This window comes from Nannospalax galili, unplaced genomic scaffold, assembly GCF_000622305.1.
Source record: "Nannospalax galili isolate Female #2095 unplaced genomic scaffold, S.galili_v1.0 scaffold136, whole genome shotgun sequence".
In the NCBI taxonomy this organism is placed as follows: Eukaryota; Metazoa; Chordata; class Mammalia; order Rodentia; family Spalacidae; genus Nannospalax; species Nannospalax galili.
Window position 1 is genome coordinate 8,314,827 of NW_008340872.1, and position 22,422 is coordinate 8,337,248.

At 38.8% G+C, this 22,422-nt stretch overlaps 1 protein-coding gene across 4 annotated transcripts in view; it reads left to right on the forward strand.

Annotated features, from left to right (window-relative positions):
- Ltn1 (listerin E3 ubiquitin protein ligase 1) overlaps nucleotides 1–22,422 on the forward strand; it is a 63,562-nt gene that overhangs the window by 9,563 nt on the left and 31,577 nt on the right. For all 4 annotated transcript variants that reach the window (XR_001872512.2, XM_017798906.2, XM_029564907.1 and 1 more), the window contains exons 4-16: nucleotides 644–874; nucleotides 2,065–2,117; nucleotides 3,944–4,124; nucleotides 7,283–7,456; nucleotides 9,656–9,846; nucleotides 10,216–10,351; nucleotides 11,485–12,309; nucleotides 12,765–12,806; nucleotides 16,037–16,226; nucleotides 16,899–17,138; nucleotides 18,633–18,786; nucleotides 19,557–19,701; nucleotides 20,101–20,287. Coding sequence is in view for 3 of the 4 variants with exons in the window: in XM_017798906.2 (XP_017654395.1) it covers nucleotides 644–874; nucleotides 2,065–2,117; nucleotides 3,944–4,124; nucleotides 7,283–7,456; nucleotides 9,656–9,846; nucleotides 10,216–10,351; nucleotides 11,485–12,309; nucleotides 12,765–12,806; nucleotides 16,037–16,226; nucleotides 16,899–17,138; nucleotides 18,633–18,786; nucleotides 19,557–19,701; nucleotides 20,101–20,287 (2,749 nt within the window). In the remaining variant the exon portion in view is untranslated. The remainder of the gene's footprint in view (nucleotides 1–643; nucleotides 875–2,064; nucleotides 2,118–3,943; nucleotides 4,125–7,282; nucleotides 7,457–9,655; nucleotides 9,847–10,215; nucleotides 10,352–11,484; nucleotides 12,310–12,764; nucleotides 12,807–16,036; nucleotides 16,227–16,898; nucleotides 17,139–18,632; nucleotides 18,787–19,556; nucleotides 19,702–20,100; nucleotides 20,288–22,422) is intronic.

Genomic DNA, 22,422 nt, shown 5'->3' on the forward strand with positions numbered 1-22,422 from the left:
TTTTGTGCCTGAAATCATGGGAATTGTTAAATTTTAAGTGATTTATTTCTGGTGAGAGTTTCTCTTATGTATTTGCGACAGAACAGTAAGAATGGATTACTTTGTAACTAAAGCCTAACCTTGAATCTGTCTTGAATACTGAGGCTCAATCTCATTGGAAAAGAGGAGAAAGGGGAAATTATTTCGCATGATTTCTGATTTAAAAAAAACCCGGCCAGATGTGGTGAGGTACACCTTTGATCCCAGCACTTGGGAAGCAGAGACAAGCAGATCTCTGGGAGTTCAAGGCCAACCAGGGCTACAGGGAGACCCTGTCTCAAAAAATAAGCAAAAGCCCAACTAAATTTCAGTGTTTCAAAGCAAATTTTATTTCTTCTTTTGTTTCTTTCTCTTCCCTTCTTTCCCTTCCCTCCTCTCCCCCATCTTCCTCCACCTTTCCCCTTCCTTCCTCTCTTCCTCTCTCTGCTTGGAGTTGAATCTAGAACATTGTTAATGCAAAACATCTGCTCTTCCACTAAGCCATACCCCAGCCCCTCAGAAATTAGTTTAGCTCTGTGCATAGATAAATGCCTAATAATGAGTCATTGTAGCAGATCTACAGATGTTAGTGTTAGTATTACAGTCACATTTCTTTTTCCAACAGGACCATGACCGCAGGGTTCGAGAAGCTACACAGCAAGCCTTTGAAAAACTTATCCTTAAAGTAAAGAAACATTTGGCTCCCTACTTGAAAAGTGTAATGGGATATTGGCTAATGGCTCAGTGTGATACATACACACCAGCTGCACTTGCAGCAAAAGATGCATTTGAAGCTGCTTTCCCTCCAATCAAGCAACCTGAAGCCATAGCATTTTGTAAGGATGAAATTACAAATGTGAGTTTTTGGAGTAATTTTGTCTGTTCATTCATTCATTTATTGATAATTAATTCATTTATTTGTTTTGCACATGACTGTATTGCCTGCATGTTGTATAAGTACACCTGGATCATGCAGTGCCCAAGGAGGAGGTCAGAAGAGGGCATTGGATTTGGACTCATTTTGTACTTAAGTTTAGGTAACGTGTCTGAAGGTTCTAAGGCATGTTATACACAGTAGCTCTTTTACTCCAAGTGTGTCAGGACGAAGCAAACTTTTGTCCTCTGTTCTTACATCATAATCAATATAAAAAAGATTTCTGTAACCTCTTTAAAAAGGTGTACAGGTGTGCCAGTGAGATGACTCAGTGTATAAAATCACAGTGCAAGCCTGACACCTGAGTTCAATCACCGGAACCCAGATGAAGGTGGAAAGAGAACTGACTCCACAGAGTTGTTTGTTGTAGAGGGGATATGAAAATAAAGGTCAAAATATCAGCATTATGAGTACCATAGTTTCTATGAGTTCTTTGTCATACCATTGGATTCTGCCATTAATTTAGGTTTATGACCTTGGGCAAACTTCATTTCCTCACTGGAGGAATTAATTTGTACTTCATGAAGTTACAAGGATTAATCAATATTATCTGTAAACCATGCTGAAAGCATTACCTGGTATGTGGAAAAGCTCAATAGATGCCAGCTGTTGTTATTGCTGATTAAGTTGGTACTGGAACAGTGGATTTCCTAATACTATACCTCAGAAGTAGGCAGCATTGTCCAACGGTTAAAAACCTCAGCTTTCCTTTTTGATGGAGTGGAGTACAGAATATGTTCTCTGTGATCCACATGGTCAGAAAGATGGGAAAGGAAGGCAAAGCTTAATTTCTTTCCCATATTTATTAGCTGATTAGTCCATTGGTACTGCTGTATGTAAGAATAATAATGAACAAATCGCCAGAAGTATTTAGCAGGAAATTTCTCTTGATGAGAATTGAAACTGTGGGGTAGTACCCTATCCTAACCACAGTAGCCAGCCTTGGGATTGATTGGAGGAAAGAAATGGGTGAAATTCAAACCTGTTAGTTTTGCTAGTAGATAGGATAAGGATGAGAGCACTGGCATTGTACAGCATGGGTTTTACTTACTGATATCTGTTCATCAGTGACAGTTCAATAAAGTCTCAAGGCTTTGTTGTTGTTTCTTTAGGTACTACAGGATCATCTTCTAAAAGAAACAGCTGATACTCTTAGTGACCCTCAGTAAGTTATATTGTTTCTAAGTAACACAGGTTTAAATTTTTAATTTACTCCTTGGTAGCCAGGAATAAATATAGTGTGGCATTTTCTAAAAAGGAGGAATTCTAAGTACAGATGAAAGTTCCTTTTAAAAATCTTTATTATTTTTATTTTATGTGAGTGTAATGCCTGCATGTAGGTAGGTGTACCTGTGTTGTGCAATGCTTGAGGAGGTCAGAAGAAGGCATTGGATCCCCCTGGAACTGGAGTTACAGATGGTTGTTAGCTGCCATGTGGGTGCTGGGAATTGGACCTGAGTCTTCTGCAAGAGCAGCCAGTGTTTTTAACCTGAGTCATCTCTCCAGCCCCCAGACAAAAATTCTTTAATAATACATGACTTAGGCTCTATTATATGCCTTTACTTGAAAAGTTGACTTGCTATTTACCTTGAATTTTCCAAGTTCTGTATTTAGTTCTATTAGAAAAATATATTTAGATGTTCCCTTACTCACATTTACCTTTTGACTTCACAGCAGGAACTAGAACTATTTTAAGGTCTGGCATAGTTGAAGAAATTAAGTAGTTCTGTCAGAAGCATAGTAAAATGTTTTGATTACATTTACTGTTATATTCTAATCAGACTTTTTTTTTTTTTTTTTCGGTCTTTTTGAGACAGGGTCTCCCTGTAGTCCCAGCTGTCCTGGAACTCACTATGTAGACCAAGCTGGCCTCAAACTCACAGAGATCTGCCTGCCTCTGCCTCCCGAGAGCTGGGATTAAAGGCATGTGCCACCACGCCTGGCTCTAACCAAACTTTTAAGATGGCATCAAGGAAGGTAATCAGAGATGTCATACTGACATTACTAGAATCTGCCTAGTGTGTGCTCCCGAGTCTGCACCAGTCTGTTCACCTACTCCATGCCATGGCTTTTTGTTTGCTTTCACATTGCATTAGTTGTAAAATATGTGATTACAAATCTCTGTGAGCCAGTGAGATGGCTCAGTGGATAAACACACTTGTGCCAAACCTGATGTGACCAGAGTTTGATCTCTAGGACTCACGTGGCAGGAGAGAACCAGTTCCTCCAAGTTGTTCTATGACCTTGACATGCATGTCATGTCACTCAAGGGCACACACAATAGATGTAGTAAAAAGTTTTCTGTATCTTTGTGGGGTCTCTCCCTTCCCTTGTGGGTCATTGGCCACCGGTCCACGAGGACAAAGGGAGCAGAAGCAACCAACAGGGTCAGGATGGCCAGTGAGCACTGACGGAAGAAAGCCCTTCTGGGGAGGCAGGTTCAGTGATACAAACAGCTCCAGACTCAGTGAAACAGCTCTGTTTATTCAGTGGGGGTTAGGAAAAATACAGTGTGGAGGCAGTAGCCAATGCTTTAGCTGATAGGTGCTCATAGTATGCTTTATTTACATGTGGCAGTAGGCTCCTATCATCTGACTATTGGGCAATGCCTAATTATCATATAGAAAAAACCTGGGGGTAGTTTTTACTCCAGGTAACTATGCCAAAGGTCATGTTCCAAATAAGGTCAGGCATCCTTGCTTGGCGGCACTTTCCAGGTAAGTCAGGCAGAGAGGAGGAGGCCCCCTGCTGAGAAGGGGAGTCCTTCCATATAGTGCCGAGCCCCTTAGAGCTACCCAGACATGGAGGACTACAACCCTAGCAGCAGGGTTCCCCAACATGTCTTCATATTTTGAAAGGTGTTTGCAGAAGGGGAAAGGGATAGTAAAATAAAGTAACTGACAGAAGTTTAATCATAAAACATTTAATGAAGAATTGCCAAATGTGTAGTTTGGCTTTTTAAACTTAACCTATTTTTTTTTTCAAATCAAGAACTGTTCCAGAGGAAGAGAGAGAAGCTAAATTTCATCGAGTTGTAACTTGTTCCTTATTGGCATTAAAGAAAATGCTTTGCCTCTTACCTAATAATGAACTTGATTCTTTGGAGGAGAAATTTAAGTCACTTTTATCACAGAATAAATTTTGGAAGTATGGAAAACACAGTATACCTCAGGTATCTCAATCTTTTCTATTTTAAGGCATTTTTTTTTCTATAATTTTCCCACTTGGTCTTAACTATATTTATACTATGTTTATTGTTTATATTAAAATTCTGTAAGTAGATCTTTGAGGGTCTTCATTTAGAACTTACTTGTCTCTTACTAGAATGTTTCTTAACTCTATTTTTATTTCTTGTTACTGTGAGTTGAACCCAAGCATGTTCTTTATCAGCTTTATATTTTCATTATTTATTTATTTTTTTGGTCTTTTTGAGACAGGGTGTCTCTGTAGTCCCAGCTGGCTTCAAATTCACTATGTAGACCAGCCTGGCCTCAAACTCACAGAGATCCTCTCTGCCTGCCTCTCTGCCTCCGAGTGCTGGGATTAAAGGCGTGCACCACCATGCCCACCTGTATTCTCATTTTTTAAAATTTAGTTTGGGTCTTGGTTTTAGAGTAAATTATATTACTTTATTTGTGGCAACTTAAAATTATTGCTGTATGCAAGGCTCTTATTTAGTGTTCTTAATTTTTCTCTTTGGTCCAGTGCCTTTTTGCCTACTCTCTGACATTCTGTATAGACCATTTTCATTATCCAGGAATCGTTATGTTCTATAGTATCAGCATAAAAACTGAATTAGTGAATACTGCAGCATTGTTCTTAGTGAGCAATTCAGTCACAACTGCTTTTCAGGTAATATATAACATTGATTTTATGTGTTCATGTTTAAAATGGTCCATTAGCGCTGGAGAGATGTCTCTGTAGTTAAGAGCACTGATGGCTCTTGCAGAGGACCTGGGTTCGATTCCAAGGACCCACATGGTGGCTAACAACCGTCTGTAACTCTAGTTCCAGGAAATCTGATGCCCTCTTCGACCTCTGTGGGCATTGCAAGACATGGGTGGGCTTGTATACATGCAGGCAATAAATACACTCATACACATAAAATAAAATAATAAAATATTTAAAAATGATTCATTAACAGCTGGGCTACAGGGAGGCCCTGTCTCAAAAAAACACAAAAAAAGGTACATGAAGCTTGTGCCCAGAAGCACTGCAACTCATGCCTGAATCAATCAACTTAAACTTTTTTTCATGTATCAGACAAATTGTTTTTGTTTATTCTTTCAAAGTTTTTTTTTTTGGGAAGCTTTAGGACAGTTTTATTCAAATTTAAAGAAAATCCTCAGAGAAGGCAAGCTGTAAATGTCAGCAGCTGCCCTTAAGGGGAGAATGGAGGGGAGAAGGAAAAAAGCCAGAGCCATGCTGGTTTAGAGCCCGAATTGTGGTCAGACACATGGTGGACTAGCAGCCACTTGGCAGGGAGGGGAAAGGCGCTTCAGAGAAAAAGTAAAGTACAAGATGTTGGGGCAACCCAGAGTGTTAGAGAAAGCATGGTTGTAAAAGAGGTAGAAGGAAGAAAAGGAGAGTTAGGCTTTTCTGAAGAATTCAGAAAAGCGGGAAGACTTTGAGAGAGCCGTATGTCTGTGGCCCAGTCCAGAAGCCCTGCCAAGAAACTTTGTGGTGCTGGGTGTTAAATCCAGAGCCTAGTGCGTGCTAGAAAAGCGTTCTAGCACTTGACTCCGTTCTCAGCCCTTCTCACAGTCTCATTGAGGCACACCCGAGCCTTGCACTTCAGTGCTACGCTTGAAGGATGCTTAAAACTTGAAAATCACTAATCAGAAGCACAGTATTTTAGAAAAATGTGCTAAGGAGGCTATGAAAAGGACACTTGTTTACAGATGAAAGCTGCTTCTCTGTTTTCCTTTAGATTTTCCCACATACTTGTTGCTTTTCTCTCAGAAGGTGTTTTTTACTTGGTTCCATTCTTCTTCTAAAACAGGTGCAGTCTTACCACATGCCAGTTATTTTTGTTTTGAAGATATCATTCTACTGCTTATGATTTAATTATTGCTGCCAAGGTCAGCCATCAGTCTGGCTGTTCTGTTTATCTGTTTCTCTGGCTACTCTAAGATCTACTCTGTAGGTTTCCTCAGTTGTTCTAGAATGTATCATAGTGTGGATTTTCTTCTCTGCAGTCGTGTATATTAAGATATATTGGACTTCTTGAATGTGTGGATTGGAATATTTAATTGGCTCTGTAAAAGTCTCAGATATTGTCTCCAGATATTTTCTTTGCTTCATTCTTTCTTTTCCTTTTGTAATTAGTTATATATTAAGCTTTTTATTGTCTTCTGTGTCTCATGTATTTTTCATACTTCTCTCTATATTCTGCTTTGTGGATAGTTTGTTTTACTTTAGCTTCCTCTTCACTGATTCAGTCTTGTATTTGTGTTTAATCTGCTTGTTTTGGTCTAGGCATCCTGCCCAATTAAAATACCTTAGGCTGGGTATTTCTATTATAAATAATAGAAATATATGTCTCAGAGTTGTGGAGGCTGATTATGATAAAGGTTCTAGCAGACCTTCTGCTGAGGGATTTGTCTTTAAAAAAATTTTTTTTGTCTGCTTCAAAGCTGAATCTTACCCAGCATCCACATGTTGGAAAGGTTTTTTTTTTTCCTCCTAAGGTAATTTTCCCTAGAGATTTCTTTAAAATTTAGTTTATTATTATTTATTTATTATTTTAATTTTGTGTGTATATGTGTATTGCCTGCATGCTTGTAAGTGCATCCGTATCATGCAGTGCATGTGGAGGACAAAGGAGGGGGTTGGATCTCCTGGAACTGGAGTTATGGTTGTTATCTGCCATGTGGGTGGCTGGGATTCAAACCCCAGTCTTCTGCAAGAACAGCCAGTGTTCTTAACCACTGAGCCATCTCTCCAGCCCCAAATTTAGTTTATTATATGCACTGTTTAAGGTGTTCATTTGTGATTATATTTTGTATTGCCATGCTTGCTTTTTTTCCCGCTCATTGTGGCTCATATTGTCTAATTTTATATTTGTTTGGCTATATGAGATTCCCAAATGAATGGTTCTGCTATTAAATAGGATTTCTGTTAAAATTTTATTCTCTGCCTTCATTTTGCCTTGGTAATTCTTAAAATGTCTTTTTAGTCATTTATTAAAACTTTAAGATTTAAAAAATTACTTTTATAGTGCTTTTAGTTATGTTAGCAGGAAGATTAGTGTGAGTCATCTGCTGTCTTAAATAGCTTTACCAAACTTCACTAGATTTTATTTTAATTCAGCTTTGCTGCTTCTTTTAGATCCGCTCAGCATATTTTGAGTTAGTTTCTGCTTTGTGCCAGCACATTCCCCAGCTGATGAAAGATGAAGCCTCCAAAGTGAGCCCATCCGTTCTACTTAGCATTGATGACAGCGACCCTATTGTCTGCCCAGCTCTCTGGGAAGCTGTACTCTATACACTTACAACTATTGAGGTATGTAAGAGAGGCATACTTAGCACATTTGGGACTACTTCTCTTCCTACTTGTGTTTTATATCCCTTAAGTACTATTTGAGGAACTGGAGATGATTAAGAGCACTTGCTATTCTTCTTGAGGACCCAGGTTCAGTTCCCAGCACCCACATGGTGGTGAACATCTTACTACCATTCGGGATGATCCTACACCTTCTTCATTGTATATGCACATGGTGTACTTACATATATGCAGGCAAAACATTCATACACATAAAAAAGTGTGAGAGAGACCATCACTTTGTGTATTAGTCACTTTTCTGTTGCTGTGATAGAAACACTGACCCAAGCAATTTATAGAAGGAAGAGTTTATTTGAGCTTACGGTTCCAGGGAAATTACAGTCTGTTATGGCCGGGAGGCATGGTGGCTGGAGGAGGATGGAGCAGGAGCCAGCAGAAGTGAAGTTCTCACATCATCATGCAGGCACAGGAAGCAAGAGAGTGACTGGAGATCCTGCAAGGCTTAAGAACTTTCTAAGCCCACCCCCAGTGATATGCTTCCTCCAGCATAGCCACACCTTCTAAAACCTCCCAAAACAGTGCCATCATCTGGGGACAAAATGTCCAAATACTTGGAGCCTATGGGGGACATTTTCATTCAAACCATCACACTTTGTAATATCTAAAACTTACTGGAAAAATGCTTTCCAAATTTACTAAAAATACCATGGAACACCATAAATTTTGTCCTCCATTCATCCTTCCCTCCCTCCCTTTGTTTTCTTTTTTCCTTTCTTCCTTTTCTTTAACTTTGAAATGTTTACTTACTTTCCCACATCACAATTTTAAAATCTCTCCAGGAGAGCACAGCAATATGGAGTGATTATGGCGTCTTGTAGAAAACTAAAGTCTTTGGTCACAGTGTGTATGGGTTTTGCCTTAATTTAACTTTGTGGCTAGTATTATCTTTAAGCTTTAGTCTTTATGCTGCAGAAAATGTTTCTGTGTAAGTACTGCCTGCTACTGATTGCACCCTCCTACAGAAAGTATTTCTGAATAAAAAATACATTTTTCTTTTCTAAGATTTATTTTTCCTTTATTTTTAATTTTTTTGATTTATATATGTGCATGTTTGGTTTTTTAAATTTTTTTCAGTTTATTTTATATGTATGCATGTTTGCCTGCATGTATATGTAAGTATGCCAATGCCTGTGGAGGCCAGAAGGGGTCCTTGGGTCTCCTGGAACTGGACTTAAGGATGATTGGTAGCTGCTATGTGAGTGCTGGGAACTGAACCCACGTCCTCTACTAGAGTAGCCAGTGCTCTTAACCATTGAGCTGACTCTTCGGTCCTAATTTATTTTTATTTTGTGTGTTGAGTGTTTTGACTGCATGTATGTAAATGCATCTGTGTCATGTAATGCCCACAGAGAGCAGAAGAGGGCGTTGAACTTACAGATTGTTGTTAGCCACCATGTGGGAACTGAACCAGAGCCTCTGGAAGAGCATCCAGTGCTCTTAATTCCTGAGCCATCTCTCCAGGCCCATGTTTGTTTCTTTAAGAATGCACTCTATGGAAATGCTTTAAATGATTTTTTTCCTATAAGCATATCAAATATGTGATTATTAAATTTTTTTTTTTTTTTGTCTTTCTGAGACAGGGTCTCCCTGTAGCCCCAGCTGACATGGAACTCACTGTGTAGACCAGGCTGACCTCAAACTCAGAGATCTGTCTGCCTCTGTCTCCCAAGTGCTGAGTGAGAGTAAAGGTGTGTGCCCCCATGCCCAGCTGTGATTATTAATTGTGATACATTATAATTTGAGAGTTTTAATGTTGGTGAGAGATTTTAATGCCTTTAGGTACAATATTGTCTCAAAAACAACACTTGACTATTTTTTATTTTAAAATTTTATTAATTTTTCTTTGGAGACAGGGTCTTATGTAGCAGTCCTGTGTTACCTCACAAGTGCTGGGCTTACAGGTGTGTGCTATCATTTCCAGCTTGATTTTCTTTTTTTTGTTTTTGTTTTTGTCTCCTTGTAGCCACAACCGAGCTCAATCTCACAGAGATCCCCTTGCCTCTGCCTCCTGGGTGCTGGGATTAAAGGGATGCACTACCACTCAGCTTGATTTTCATTTTTGAGAGGGTATATGATTTGTTTTTTCTTAGTTGAGAAATGTTCTTTTATGTTCTTTATTGTAATCTTTTCTTTGGTTAGGACTGTTGGCTTCATGTAAATGCAAGAAAAAGTGTTTTTCCCAAGCTGACGGCTGTGGTTCGTGAAGGTGGCCGGGGCCTGGCTACTGTCATACACCCTTACCTTCTGCCGTTCATCAGCAAACTCCCTCAGTCTATTATGGAGCCAAAGCTGGATTTCTTCAAACATTTTCTCAACTCTCTAGTTGCAGGGTAAGCAATTAAATTGTTTGAGTTTTTTTTTTTTAATTTTATTTATTTATTTTTTATGTGTATGTGTGTATTGCCTGCATGTAAGTAAGTGCACCCATGTCATGCAATGCCCACAGAGGTCAGAAGAGGCAGTTGGAGCCCCTGGGACTGGAGTTACAGACAGTTCCTAGCTGCCATGTGGGTGCTGGGACTCAAACCTGGGTCTTCTGTAAGAACAACCAGTGTTCTTAACCGCTGAGCCATTTCTCCAGCCCCAAGAATCGAAGTTTTAAAAAGTCTTCCTTTATGTGATGCCTTTTTAATATCTTTTGTGATTTTGAGTTCTTATTTTTTTTTCCTTGAAAGAATAATTGAGTTATTATTTCTTAGGCTATCAACAGAGAGAACCAAAATCAGCGTTTCGGAGTGCTCAGCAGTGATATCTGCATTTTTTGAATGCTTACGTTTTATAATGCAGCAAAACTTAGGTGAAGAAGAGATGGAACAGATGCTTGTCAATGACCAGGTACTCTGAAATACCCATGCCTTTGTGCACTGACTGTAAAGAATTGAGTTCATTGTGCCTGATTGCCATTTTTGGTAGTTAGCCTTCTATGTAAAGATCTCATTTTTATAATTTACACATTGAATAATGTAAATTTCTCACCATATAAGTAAAAAAGTCTGTACTTTGAGTTGCTAGAGTAGTATCCTAATGCTGAGAATCTGTCCTTAGACTAATTCAATCCATCCAGTCTCTGTACTTAAATCTGTGGCAGCTCTAAAGAGATTGCAGAACAGAATTTGGATGGTGGTATTGGAGATGTTTTGTATTACATTTAAAATATTTATTTTTATTTTATGTGTAGGGGTGTGTGTGTGTGTGTGTGTGTGTGTGTATGAATAACACACATATGGCATTCAGATCCCTTGGAGTTGGAGTTACAGGTAGTTGTAAGCTGCCTGATAAGGGTGCTGGGAATGGACTTGGGTCTTCTGGAAGAGCAGTGAATGCTCTTAACCTCTGAGGCATCTCTCCAGCACCAGCCCATAGTATTATGTTGAAATTATTCTATATTGTTAGTTCTAAAGTGCTCAGATGCACTTACTCTTTTATGAGCAGTTGTGTTTGGATTTTAGAGCTAGGATAAGAGCAGGCTCTAAGATTATAGAAGAACAATTTTTAGCTAATATATATATTTTAAAATTTTATGTAACCCTGGCTGGCCTGGTACCTTGCTATGTAGGCCAGGGGCCTTGAACTCAGAGATCTGCCTGCCTCTATCTACATCCGCCTCCATAGTGCTGGCATTAAAGGCGTGTGCCACCACACCGACTTCCCCTTTTGTTTTGAATCAAGGTCTTTCTTTAACTTGGAACACACTGTTTTGACTAGTCTTCATGGCCAACTAGCTCTAGGGATCTGTCTCTGTCTTCCCAGCACTGAGATTACAAGAGTGTACAACCAGCCTAGCTCTTTTTTTTTTTTTTAAACTTGGATTCTGGGGACTGAGCTAAGGTCCTCTTGCTTGCATGGCAGGTACTTTACTGACTGAGCTCTCTATTCCCCAATCTTCAAGTAGGAAATTTTATAGTGTTTATACCCTGGTTAAACTTTCTTGGAAACTGAGGTTTTATATTTTTTACCCTCTCTTTCAGTTGATCCCTTTAATTGATACAGTGCTCAAAGACCCAGGATTACAACATGGGCCGCTATTTAACCATTTAGCAGAAACACTAAGTTCTTGGGAAGCCAAAGCAAACATAGAAAAAGATGAGGAAACCATTTACAACTTGGAGAATGTACTTTTAAATTTCTGGGAAAGACTGTCAGAGATCTGTATTGAGAAAATCAACAAGGCAGAAGCTGATGTTAAGTCTGTTTTGAGTGTGTCTAACCTACTACAGGTCCTTCAGAAGACAAAAGACTCACTGAAGTCAAATAAAAAAAAGAACGGCAAGGTTAGATTTGCTGACGAGACCCCTGAAGAAGATGGAAAGACACTGAAAGAGAATGGAAAGTGTATGTTCTCAGGAGAGCACAGCGAAGGCTCCGAAGAGCTGACGGAATCTCCTCTCATTGATAATTCTTCAAACCTTGACCTTGTGTCTCCTTTAAGGAAGAAACCTTTGGAAGACCTAGTCTGCAAGCTTGCAGAGATGAGCATTAGTTACGTCAATGAACACAAGTCAGAGCAACACCTACAATTTCTTTCTACACTGCTTGACTCCTTCTCTTCAGGCCAAGTATTTCAAGTGCTCCTTGGTGATGAAAAAAAGGATATTGTCAAAGCCAAATCACTTGAAATAACCAAACTTGCACAAAAAAATCCTGCGGTACAGTTTTTGTATCATAAGCTGATAAACTGGCTAAATGAAAGTCAAAAGGAAGATGCTGGTTTCCTGGCGGATATCTTGTATAGCGTCCTCCGTTGCTGTGACACTGACCTGGAAAGGAAAGATGTCTTGGAAGATCTAACCAAGGTATTACCATTGTGCGTCTTTTAAAATTGGTTTAGTGAGGCTGGGCGTGGTGGCACATGCCTTTAATCCCAGCAGAGGCAGGGATCTCTGTAAGTTTGAAGCCAGACTAGTCTACATAATGAGTTCCAGGCCAGCTGGGACTACAGGGAGACCCTGTCCCAAAAAGTGAAAAAAAAAAAAAAAATACCATTTTAGTGATACATGGCAAGAGTAAGCCTGTATGGGTGCTGTTTCTGGATTATTTTCTTGACTGAACGTCAGTTTAAAGACAAGCACCATGTTCTTGACTGACAAGCACCATGTTCTTGACTGATGTGAGAAGTCCCCATCAATTCCTGACAGAAGGTTGTAACAAGTGACCAATTGAAAATGTTGCAGTTTTGTTTTGGTTATATGAGAACTTTTTGTTTTTAAAGTTTTTCTATTCATCTTTCATTCTGTCTTTCTTTTTTCAGGAGGACCTGAAATGGAGTTCTCTTCTTCAGATCATTGAAAAGGTATTTTAGGGATTTTTTTTTTTCTTTTTCCATTTTTGTATGTATGGATATAGAAAAATTAAAACCAAAGTCTTATTTTCACTGCCTGTGGGCAGATGTCTGTTAGAGTCATCTTTACTACTGTAACTTTCTTCTAATTTTCAAAATCGTGTTATATTTCTCATTCGGAATATTAGGAAAACAGGCTCTGGAGAGTCCAGTGTTTCTTAGAAAGCAATGAAAGAAGAGTTAAACATTTTGTTATATTCTCATTGAGGCTGCAGGTTTCTACTCTCTGATCTGTAAAAGTAAATTGGATGGTTCTAGTTCTGACTAGAGCATTAGGAAATAGTTTTCCCTACTTGGAAAACTGTAGGACATGAAAATATTCCAGCTTTTGTATCATTTGCCGTTGATTAAATAAGAAAACCATTGATGAAAGTAATAAGAAATCAAAGTATCTAATTTAGAAGTTTTTTTTTTTTTTTTTTTACTTTTTGGGACAGGGTCTCCCTGTAGCCCCAGCTGTCCTGGAACTCACTATGTAGACCAGGCTGGCCTCAAACTCACAAAGATCTGCCTGCCTCTACCTCCCAAGTGCTGGGATTAAAGGTGTGCGCCACCACGCCCGGCCTAATGTAGAAGTTTTAAAAATGGCTTCAGTATTCCAAATGACAATTTAAGCGATATAACTGGGTTTTCCAACTATAGGCAATGTATAACTACCTAAAAGTCTTCTTTTTTAAAGCATATTGCATTACCTTTTCTAATTTTGTGGATTGTTCTTGATGTTTCTCTTCTTTTCAAATTATAATAAAAACACAACAGTTTGGTGTTTAATCCACACCTTTAATCGCAGCACTTGGGGCACAGAGACAGACAAATCTCTGAGTTAAGACCAGCCTTGTCTACATAGAAAGTTCTAGGCCAGCTAGGGCTACATAGTGAGATGTCTCACCTCTTCCCCCCAAAGCCCCCCAAAACACATAAAATTTACTATCCTAATAATTTTTCTTCTTTTTGCTATACTGAGGATTGAACCCAAGGCATCACACATGCTAAGCAAACACAAGTACTCCTGAGCTATGCCTCAGTTCCATCCAACTGTATCTAAATGTATGGTTCAGTAATGATAAGTATATTCACATTGTTTGTTCAGTCCCCCAAATTTTCTTATTTTGTAAAGTTCAACTATGGTTTGGAGTGTAGCTCAGAGGTATGCTTAAGACGCTAGCACCACAGAAAATTAAAAAGCAAACTTCTGAAGCTGTGTTCTAAATGAAAATTCCCAATTTGGGCAATTGTTTCCTTTTACGGAGTATTCATTGAGAAGTATACCATAGTGGGCACACATCTGCATTGTGTGTCTGGTGCTGTCTCCTGTAGGCAGGCTGCATAAAAGGCCAGATGAGCTGCTGATCCAGTACAGGCCCTGCAATGGCTTAGCAGGTTCTATGCATGCCACAGAACCCGAGGACTGGAGTTTGATCCCCAGGATCCACGTGCTGGATGGAAAAAACTGGCTCCCACAAATGTCCTCTGACTTCCACCATGGCATGCATGCCCACATACATCTATATACAACAAATGAATGTAGTTTCTAAAACTTAAGAGAAGGGGGTTGGAGAGATGACTCAGTGGTTATCAGCACTAGCTGCTCTTGCAGAGGACCTAGGTTAAGTTCCCAGAACCCACATGGTAGCTAACAATTCTGGCCTCTGTAGGCATTGCATGTAACATGGTGCACTTATATCCATGCAAGCAAAACTCTCATATACATAAAGTGAAAATCTTAAAAAAATCCTTGGGGGTTGAAGGCTGCATCTGGGAGGACATTGGGGGTTGATTGTGATCAAAATGCAACGTATAAATGTATGAAATTTTTGAAGAATTAATAAAAATATTTTAAAAAGAGGGAAAAAGAAGAGTAGCCCTATTCCATTTGAACCTACAACTAAATGCTTGGGTAGTCCAGACGCTTGTACCTGTTTCGAGGACCATTTTTCTAGGCAGTGTTTATAAACTGTCGTCTCCTGGGTTTCCATGGCTCCCTAGCTGCCCTGTCTCCTAGTTGCACAGATTCTTTCATGAGCTATGTTAATGTATTGAGGCATTAACCTTCATGTCTCACTAATTTGAGAGACATTTTATTCAGACGTTTTATTTTCTCTACCAGGACACTACAGAAGGGATTCATTTGGCAACCTACATTAGGAAAGTAGAATAGCCATGCATAGAGTGGTTTTCTTGTTTTATGGAACATAATTCTTTATGAGCAGAGCCCTAAAGTCTGTTTGAAAACAGTACAGACCTGGAAATGGGCCTTATGGTTTCTGTAGGTTAATCCTTTCAGTTTAGAAGTTAAGAAATAGATTTTTCCAAAATCCTCAGCCTAGCTTAATGATAAGGCTTAGATTGAAATACAAGCTCTGAGTACCTATAATTTTTCAAAAATGAAAACAACTTTTTAGGCACTACCCAATCTGCACTTGGATTTTTTTTTTTTCCAGATTGCTTTGAAATGAACCAAGTTGCAAATTCCTTTCTTCTCAGCCCTAAAGCAAAAGAAGCTCCTGGAACATGGATCAGCTTGCTTTCGGGGTGGATTTACAAGTGTTTTTCTCTCGCTTCCCCACGCAATGAAAATAAAAAAGTTACTCTTAGATGCTTGGCCCCATTTCAGAGAATTGGGAATAATAAGCCCCATTATTCATAACTTACCATTATACATTGATTGTTCTTTAATTTTATAAAAATTAATGAACAAAAGTATAATATTAATAGACCATCTACAACTCTGTCTTCAGAATTCATTAATTTATTACCCATATCTTCAGTGTTGGTAGCATGTATCAAAGAAGTTTTAAGACAGTCCCTGCTTGCAAGGAGTTTACAGTCTCATTGGAAAGACAAGACACACAGAGATGAAACATTTAATAATAATGCCATCCAGCAAGTGCTTTAGAAAACCAGAGAGAAGCAGTGATCATTGTGGGCTAGAGTGGGTGGGGAGAGTTTGTAAAAACAGGTGGGATTTGTACTGATTTTCCAAGAATAGATGGGATTTTGTTAAGAGGGACTATGTGTGGGTGGCAGGGTAGCATGAGCCAAGCACAGGGGTGAGGACAGCCAGAGGAGAAGGAGTGGAGCGGGGGAGCTGGGCCCACATGAAGGAGTTAATATGGCACAAGTTATGATTTGGACACATCCTTTGATTTTGCTTCTAATCTTTTAATTTTGTGGTTTTTTAGGCATGTTCTAGTTCAGATAAACATGCTTTAGTAACCCGTTGGCTAAAAGGCAGTGTTCTTGGAGAGAAATTGGTTGCCTTGACAGACTGTCTCTGTAATATCGATTTGGAATCCACAGTGTCTTCAGAATCTTACTTCTCGGGACAATGGACTCTTCTAAGTTTGGCCTTATCACAACATGTTAAAAATGGTAGGAAAATAGGACTTTTTTTTTTTTTCTAGTAGGGGATAGTAATTCTTTTCACCTTTTGAGGGGAAATTTCATGCTTCTCATTTTAAATGTTATTCGTTGAGATAATAAGAGTTATCTTAGTTTTGTGTAAGTACTCTAAATATCAGTCTAAATGGTATAACTTGGAAGATATGTAATTTTTAAAAGGCTTTGAATATAATATACCTGCTTACTCTTAAATTTTGTATGTCATTCCTGGGTTTTTTTAAATTGCCTTTTTTTAAAAAAAACTTGAAGGCTTTTACATGTTAGGGGACAGATTGGTTTGTGTGTGTGTGTGTATATATATATGTATATAGCCTTTTTTTTTTTTTTGGTCTAATATATACATGGCTTAAGAAAGCAAAAATAAAACCAAACTAAAAACATGGTGGCACATGCCTTTAATCCCAGCAGAGGCAGGTGGATGTCTGTGAGTTCCAGGCCAGCCTGGTCTACATAGTGAGTTCCAGGCCAATGGAGGCTACAGGGAGTCACTGTCTCAAAAAGACCAAAACAAAAAAAAAACAACAACAAAAAAACCCAAAAAAGCCCCAGATCTATATGGTTACTAGCCCAAGGTAAGGCATTCAAAGATACATTGTTAATATTTTTTGGTTTTTGTCTGTTTGGATTTTTTTTTTTCTCTAGATTACTTGATTGGAGAAGTATATGTTGAAAGAATTGTTGTTAAGCTTCATGAAACTTTATCCAAAACAAAGGACTTGTCAGAAGCTGAAAATAGTGCCTCGTCAGTGTCTTTTGTCTGTGATGTGGTCCATAGCTATTTCAGCTCCACAAAAGGATGCTTGCTAGTGCCATCATCTGAAGATTTGTTATTAACTCTCTTTCAGTTATGTGCTCAGAGCAAAGAAAAAACACACATGCCAGGTAATAGCCTACTGCTCAAATGTTTTGTTGGGAATCTCCGGCTCTGACCTTCATAGTGAGTGTAAGTGCCCAGGCTTTATTAATTGAATCATAATGTGTTTGTTAGTTTAAAGAATGTTGAGAAAATAGCTTCTGTCATGTATTTCTGCTTCAGAAACGAAAATTATACAGAGATGTATTATTATATATAAAATAAAAGAGATGTTAAACAAATATGTGTACTTGTGTGTGTTTCTATGTTTTTCTGTTGGGGGGGTTCTGTGTATATGTGTGTGTGTTTCTGTGTGTGTGAGTATGTAAGAGTGTGTGGGCGTGAGTGTGTGTGTGTGTGTGTGTGTGTGTGCGCGCGCATGCGCGCGCGCTTGCCTGAGCGCGTTCCGTGGGTGCGTGTGTGGAGGTCAGAGGATAACTTGAGAATGAGTCAGCTCTCTTCTTCCATAACTTGGGTCCCAGGGATCAAACTCAGGTTATCAGACTTTTATCTGCTGAGACATTTTGCTGGCCTGGTACAACAAAATGAAATTGTGTTTGTCTTATAAGGACTACATTCTTGCCCTGTGTGTTCATTCAAGTTTATTTAGGAAAGGAACATAAATACTATTGATGGGAGAGCCCTCTTCCCCTAATCCTTTTTTTTTTTTGTTTGTTTGTTTTTTGTTTGAGATGGTTTCACTATCACCCCAGCTGATCTGGAACTTGATATATAGACCAGGCTGGCCTCAGTCTCACAGAGATCCATCTGCCTCTGCCTCTTCCTCCTGAGTGCTGGGATTAAAGGCATGCACCACCATGCCTTTAATACTGTCTTTTCTTTAATACTGTCTTTTCTGTTTAGAAAAGGTATTTTTTATTTGTACCCACCTCTATTAGTCGCTTTTCTTTTGCTGTGATAGAAACAGCATGAAGAAGGGAACTTATGAAAGGAAGAGTTTATTTAGCTTATGGTTCCAAACGATAAGAGTCAGTTGGTCGTGGTGGGGAGGCATGGCAGTAGAGGTAGCTGGAGGAGGAGCAGAAGCTAAGCGCTCACATATTCAAGCTGGTACAGGAAACGAGAGCTACTCGAGATCCAGTTTAAGAACCCTCTAAGCCTGCCTCCAGTGATGTGCTTCCTTGCGAATGGCCACACCTTCAAAGGCCTCCCAAAACAGCACCACCAACTGGGGACAAAAATGTCCAAATACTTGGAGCCTATGGGGGACATTCTCTTTCAAACTACCACACCACCTAAAGGACAGTGTCCTTTGGTAAAGAAGTTCAGAATGGGGGAAAATAAACCCAACAGTTCTTGTTACTGTGGTACAGGGCAGATTGTCTTTTGCATGAGTATGGCAGTTACTTTCTTTTGGCAATTAGAATTAAATTTTGTGTTTTCTTTATAAAATTACATCTTAAAGATCTCAGATGTGTTATGAATTTTTTTGAGATTTTTTTTGTACTGGTTAGAATTAATCAAGTTATATTTCAAATTGCTGCTGATACCTTGATTTTTAGATTTTCTGATCTGTAAACTGAAAAGTACTTGGCTCTCCGGTGTAAATTTGTTGGTCCATCAAACTGACAGTACACATAAGCAGAGTACCTTCCTACGCTTGTCTGTTCTGTGGCTGAAGGACCAGGTTCAGTCTTCATCTTTGGATAATACAAGGTACCTTTTATTTTTCCCTACTCAGTTGCAGTGTCCCTTTTATACCTAATGGTTGTACTTAAATAAGGTCCCATTTTGGCTGTGTGGTGCATGCCTATAATCCTAGCAGTCATGAGGATCACAAGTTTGAGGCCAGCCTGGGCTATATATAGTCTTAAAAAAAAAAGTCCACGATTAGTTTGAGTGCAGTTTTTGCAAGAAGTTTCCATCTCTGTGAATGCTCCGAATTTTTCAAATAACATTTTGTTTTAATGATATTCATTAACCAGTTGAACAATGATTTATCTGTTAGACCAAGAGGCTAGTCAGTGATGTGATGGTGGTATTGTGTTGATTGTAAGTTGTAAACCATGACCAGCATACACACCAGTTATTCTTGGTGGTTCATTTTTAAGATGCTGGATTATGAGCATTTCCATAAAACGACCATGGAAGCTGTGTATATAGAGACTTTGGGGTGGGTCAAATAGTCACACTCTAATCTTTAAATTACAAAGGATAATTTACATTACCTTACATTGAATAAGGTAATTCTGTGTCAGATATGTGTGATCTGAGAGTGTTATTTGCTACATTCTGAGATAGTGGAAGCATTACTCAGTTTCACATCATAGATATTAGATGAACCCCCCAGTTTGACTGTCTTGGTTGTGACTTGGGTTGGGAGGACACTTCCCTCTCTTTCTGTGTTCAGTGTGCTCCTGCTATCTTAGGATATTTTATGCTGAACCCAGTCATAGAAGAACTATAGTAGTTCTTGGTATTTTCAGCCTGCAGGTCCTCTTGGCTGCTGTTGATGATTTGCTGAGTATACTTGTAGAGAGTGAAGATACTGCTCTTCCTGGAGTTTATATTGGAAGTGTAATGCCCAGTGACAGTGACTGGGAAAAGATGAGACAGTCTCTTCCTATTCAGGTTTGTGTGAGTTTGGAAAGTGCATGTCTCATTCTGAGGTTTGGGTTTCATGCAGGCTTGAATATTTTTATCCTGGAGAAGAAGAAAAGTAAATGAGTTTCTTGTTTGATTTTATGTCTCTGAACATTAATATCAGATATTTGGTGTTCACAAAACACCATTTCACACTGGTATCAGTCTCATGTACAGATGAATAAGATCTAATTCTGTCCTTAAGGAATCTTAAATAATGCCTAACTTCTAGGTTACTAAAATTTTATTAATAAACCGCATGGTCTAATAACTTCATTTTAACAAAGTGAACTGAGTGAATACAATGAACAAAGTTTTGAATTCTATGAATAATAAATAATGTAGACTATAATGAATTTGCATATAATGTAATGTATTCTTTTACAGTGGTTACACAGACCTCTTTTAGAGGGAAGATTGAGTTTAAATTATGAATGCTTCAAAACTGATTTTAAGGAACAAGATGCAAAGACGCTTCCTAGCCATTTGTGTACTTCAGCGTTATTGAGCAAAATGATCTTAGTTGCACTAAAAAAGAAAATAGTCCTAGAAAACAATGTTGTTGAGAAAATAAGTAAGTATTTACAAGGATTTAGATAATATAATGCACAACTAAATATAACTTAAAATTTGGATTTATGTATTCTGAAATCTTGCTATATTCTTGTTTGCTGTTCAGCATAATTTGGTATAAAATCAGTTATTCAGACTGGCATAACATCAGCGTAAGGAGGTCCACTGTCACTCCAAAGAGAATGGGTATGCTTGGGATTGATCAAGGATTCTGATTTTCTTTTGGTTTGTCAATGTCTATACCTTTGAACACATAGGGCTCTAATTATTTTACTGGCAAGTAAATGTTCAAATATTGAATCTTAAGCCTTAGGACTCCAGCAAATTTTTCCATTCTTAGGATTGTAGATATGTCCTATTCAATGGTATTAAAGATAGAACATTTGCATAAATATGAGAGAAATGTAAATGTGAGAGAATGCATGCTCTGGAAAGAATAAAGGTGAAACACATCTTTTGGGTCCGAAAGAGCAGCAATCTAACCCCACCCCTTTTTTTTTTGAGACAATTTTATCCTGCCTTAGCCTACCAAGTTTGGAGATATTCAGTCATGGTCGTCTTTTCCTATTTATTGTTTTTAAATTATTTTAGTGCATGTGTTTCTCTCTCTCTCTCTCTCTCTCTCTCTCTCTCTCTCGTGTGTGTGTGTGTGTGTGTGTGTGTGTGTGTGTGCCCACAGAGGCCAGAAGAGTTCGTTAGATCCTGTGGAGCTAGGGTTAGAGGCATTTGTGAACTACCTGACATGGGTGCAGGGATCTGAATTGTGTCCTCTGGAAGAACAGCAAGTCTCTTTATTGCTCAGCCATCTTGCCAGCACTTGTTTGTTTCTTTGAGGTAGGGTCTTAACTGTGTAGCCCTCACTGGCCTGGAACTTACTAGGTAGACCAGGATGGCCTCAAACTCAAAGTGATCCACCTGCATCTGTCTCTCAAGTTGCTGACATTACAGGTGTGAGCTACTATGTCCAGCTAAGGAATATTTAGTTTTCTTGTCAACTCTGAAACTCTGTCATTGAATGTTGAACTTGGCACTAATTTAACTTGTTAAGGAAGGATCAGATTGCAATACTTCTGACACCATGATCCACACATGATTTTATAGAGGAGAGCTTTGTTGATCTGATCTTGAAGTTTTGTGTTAAGACTCTTGGTCCTATAATTCTCACCATCCTATGAGGTGTGTCGTGGTATCCCAGTTGATCATATACATAAATAAATTTTAATCCAGGCCAGTCTGTTATTGAACCCATGTTAGCTTTCCTAGTTAGAATTTTTTGCATTTTTTCTGTTTGTTTTTGGTTTTAGAGACAGGGTCTCCCTGTAGTCCCATGTGGTCTGGAACTCATTGTGTAGACCAGGCTGGCCTCGACCTCATAGGCATCTGTCTACCATGCTCGGCTTAAGCATGCCATGTTGGCATGAAGTTCTCACCTGAGGTCTTGGGATCCCTTAGCTTTTTACATTTATGTAACTTCTTGCCAGTTGTACTAAAATAGTAGCTAGCTTCTTTCAAGTGTCTAGGAAACTAGGCCTCTGTGACACTTGAAGCACCAAGTAAGATTTGGGAGAGGAGTGATATTTGTTTTGAGATGGGGTCTCTCCAAGTTACCCAAACTACTCTCAAATTCACAGTCCTGCCACCTTAGCCTTTAGCCTCTTTGGTACCTGGACTGTAGGTCCATGCCACTCTTACAGACAGAGGTGCTGTTTTGTGTCTGACAGCTGTTGTCAGTTTTCATCATTCTTTCACATCTTAAATCAGATTTGAAAATCAGTTGACAAATTTTTTTTTTTTTTCTTTGTGAGACAGGGTCTTCCTGTAGCCCCAGCTGGCCTGGAACTCATTATGTAGATCAGGCTGGGTGGATCGCACAGAGATCGCCTGCTTCTGCATCCCCAGTGCAGTGCTGGGATTAAAGGCGTATACCACTATCCCTGGCTAACAATTTTTTTTTTTTAATTATTTAATAACCACATGATTAGAGGCATTTCATTACAGCATTAACATATTCAGTAACAATTTCCAGAGCAAAGATGCTTCTCTTTCAAAATTAGCTGTAAATTTTGAGGTTCACAGTTAAATTAATACAGTTATACAATATTGAACTCAGCATAACCCTTATAAGACCACTTGAAG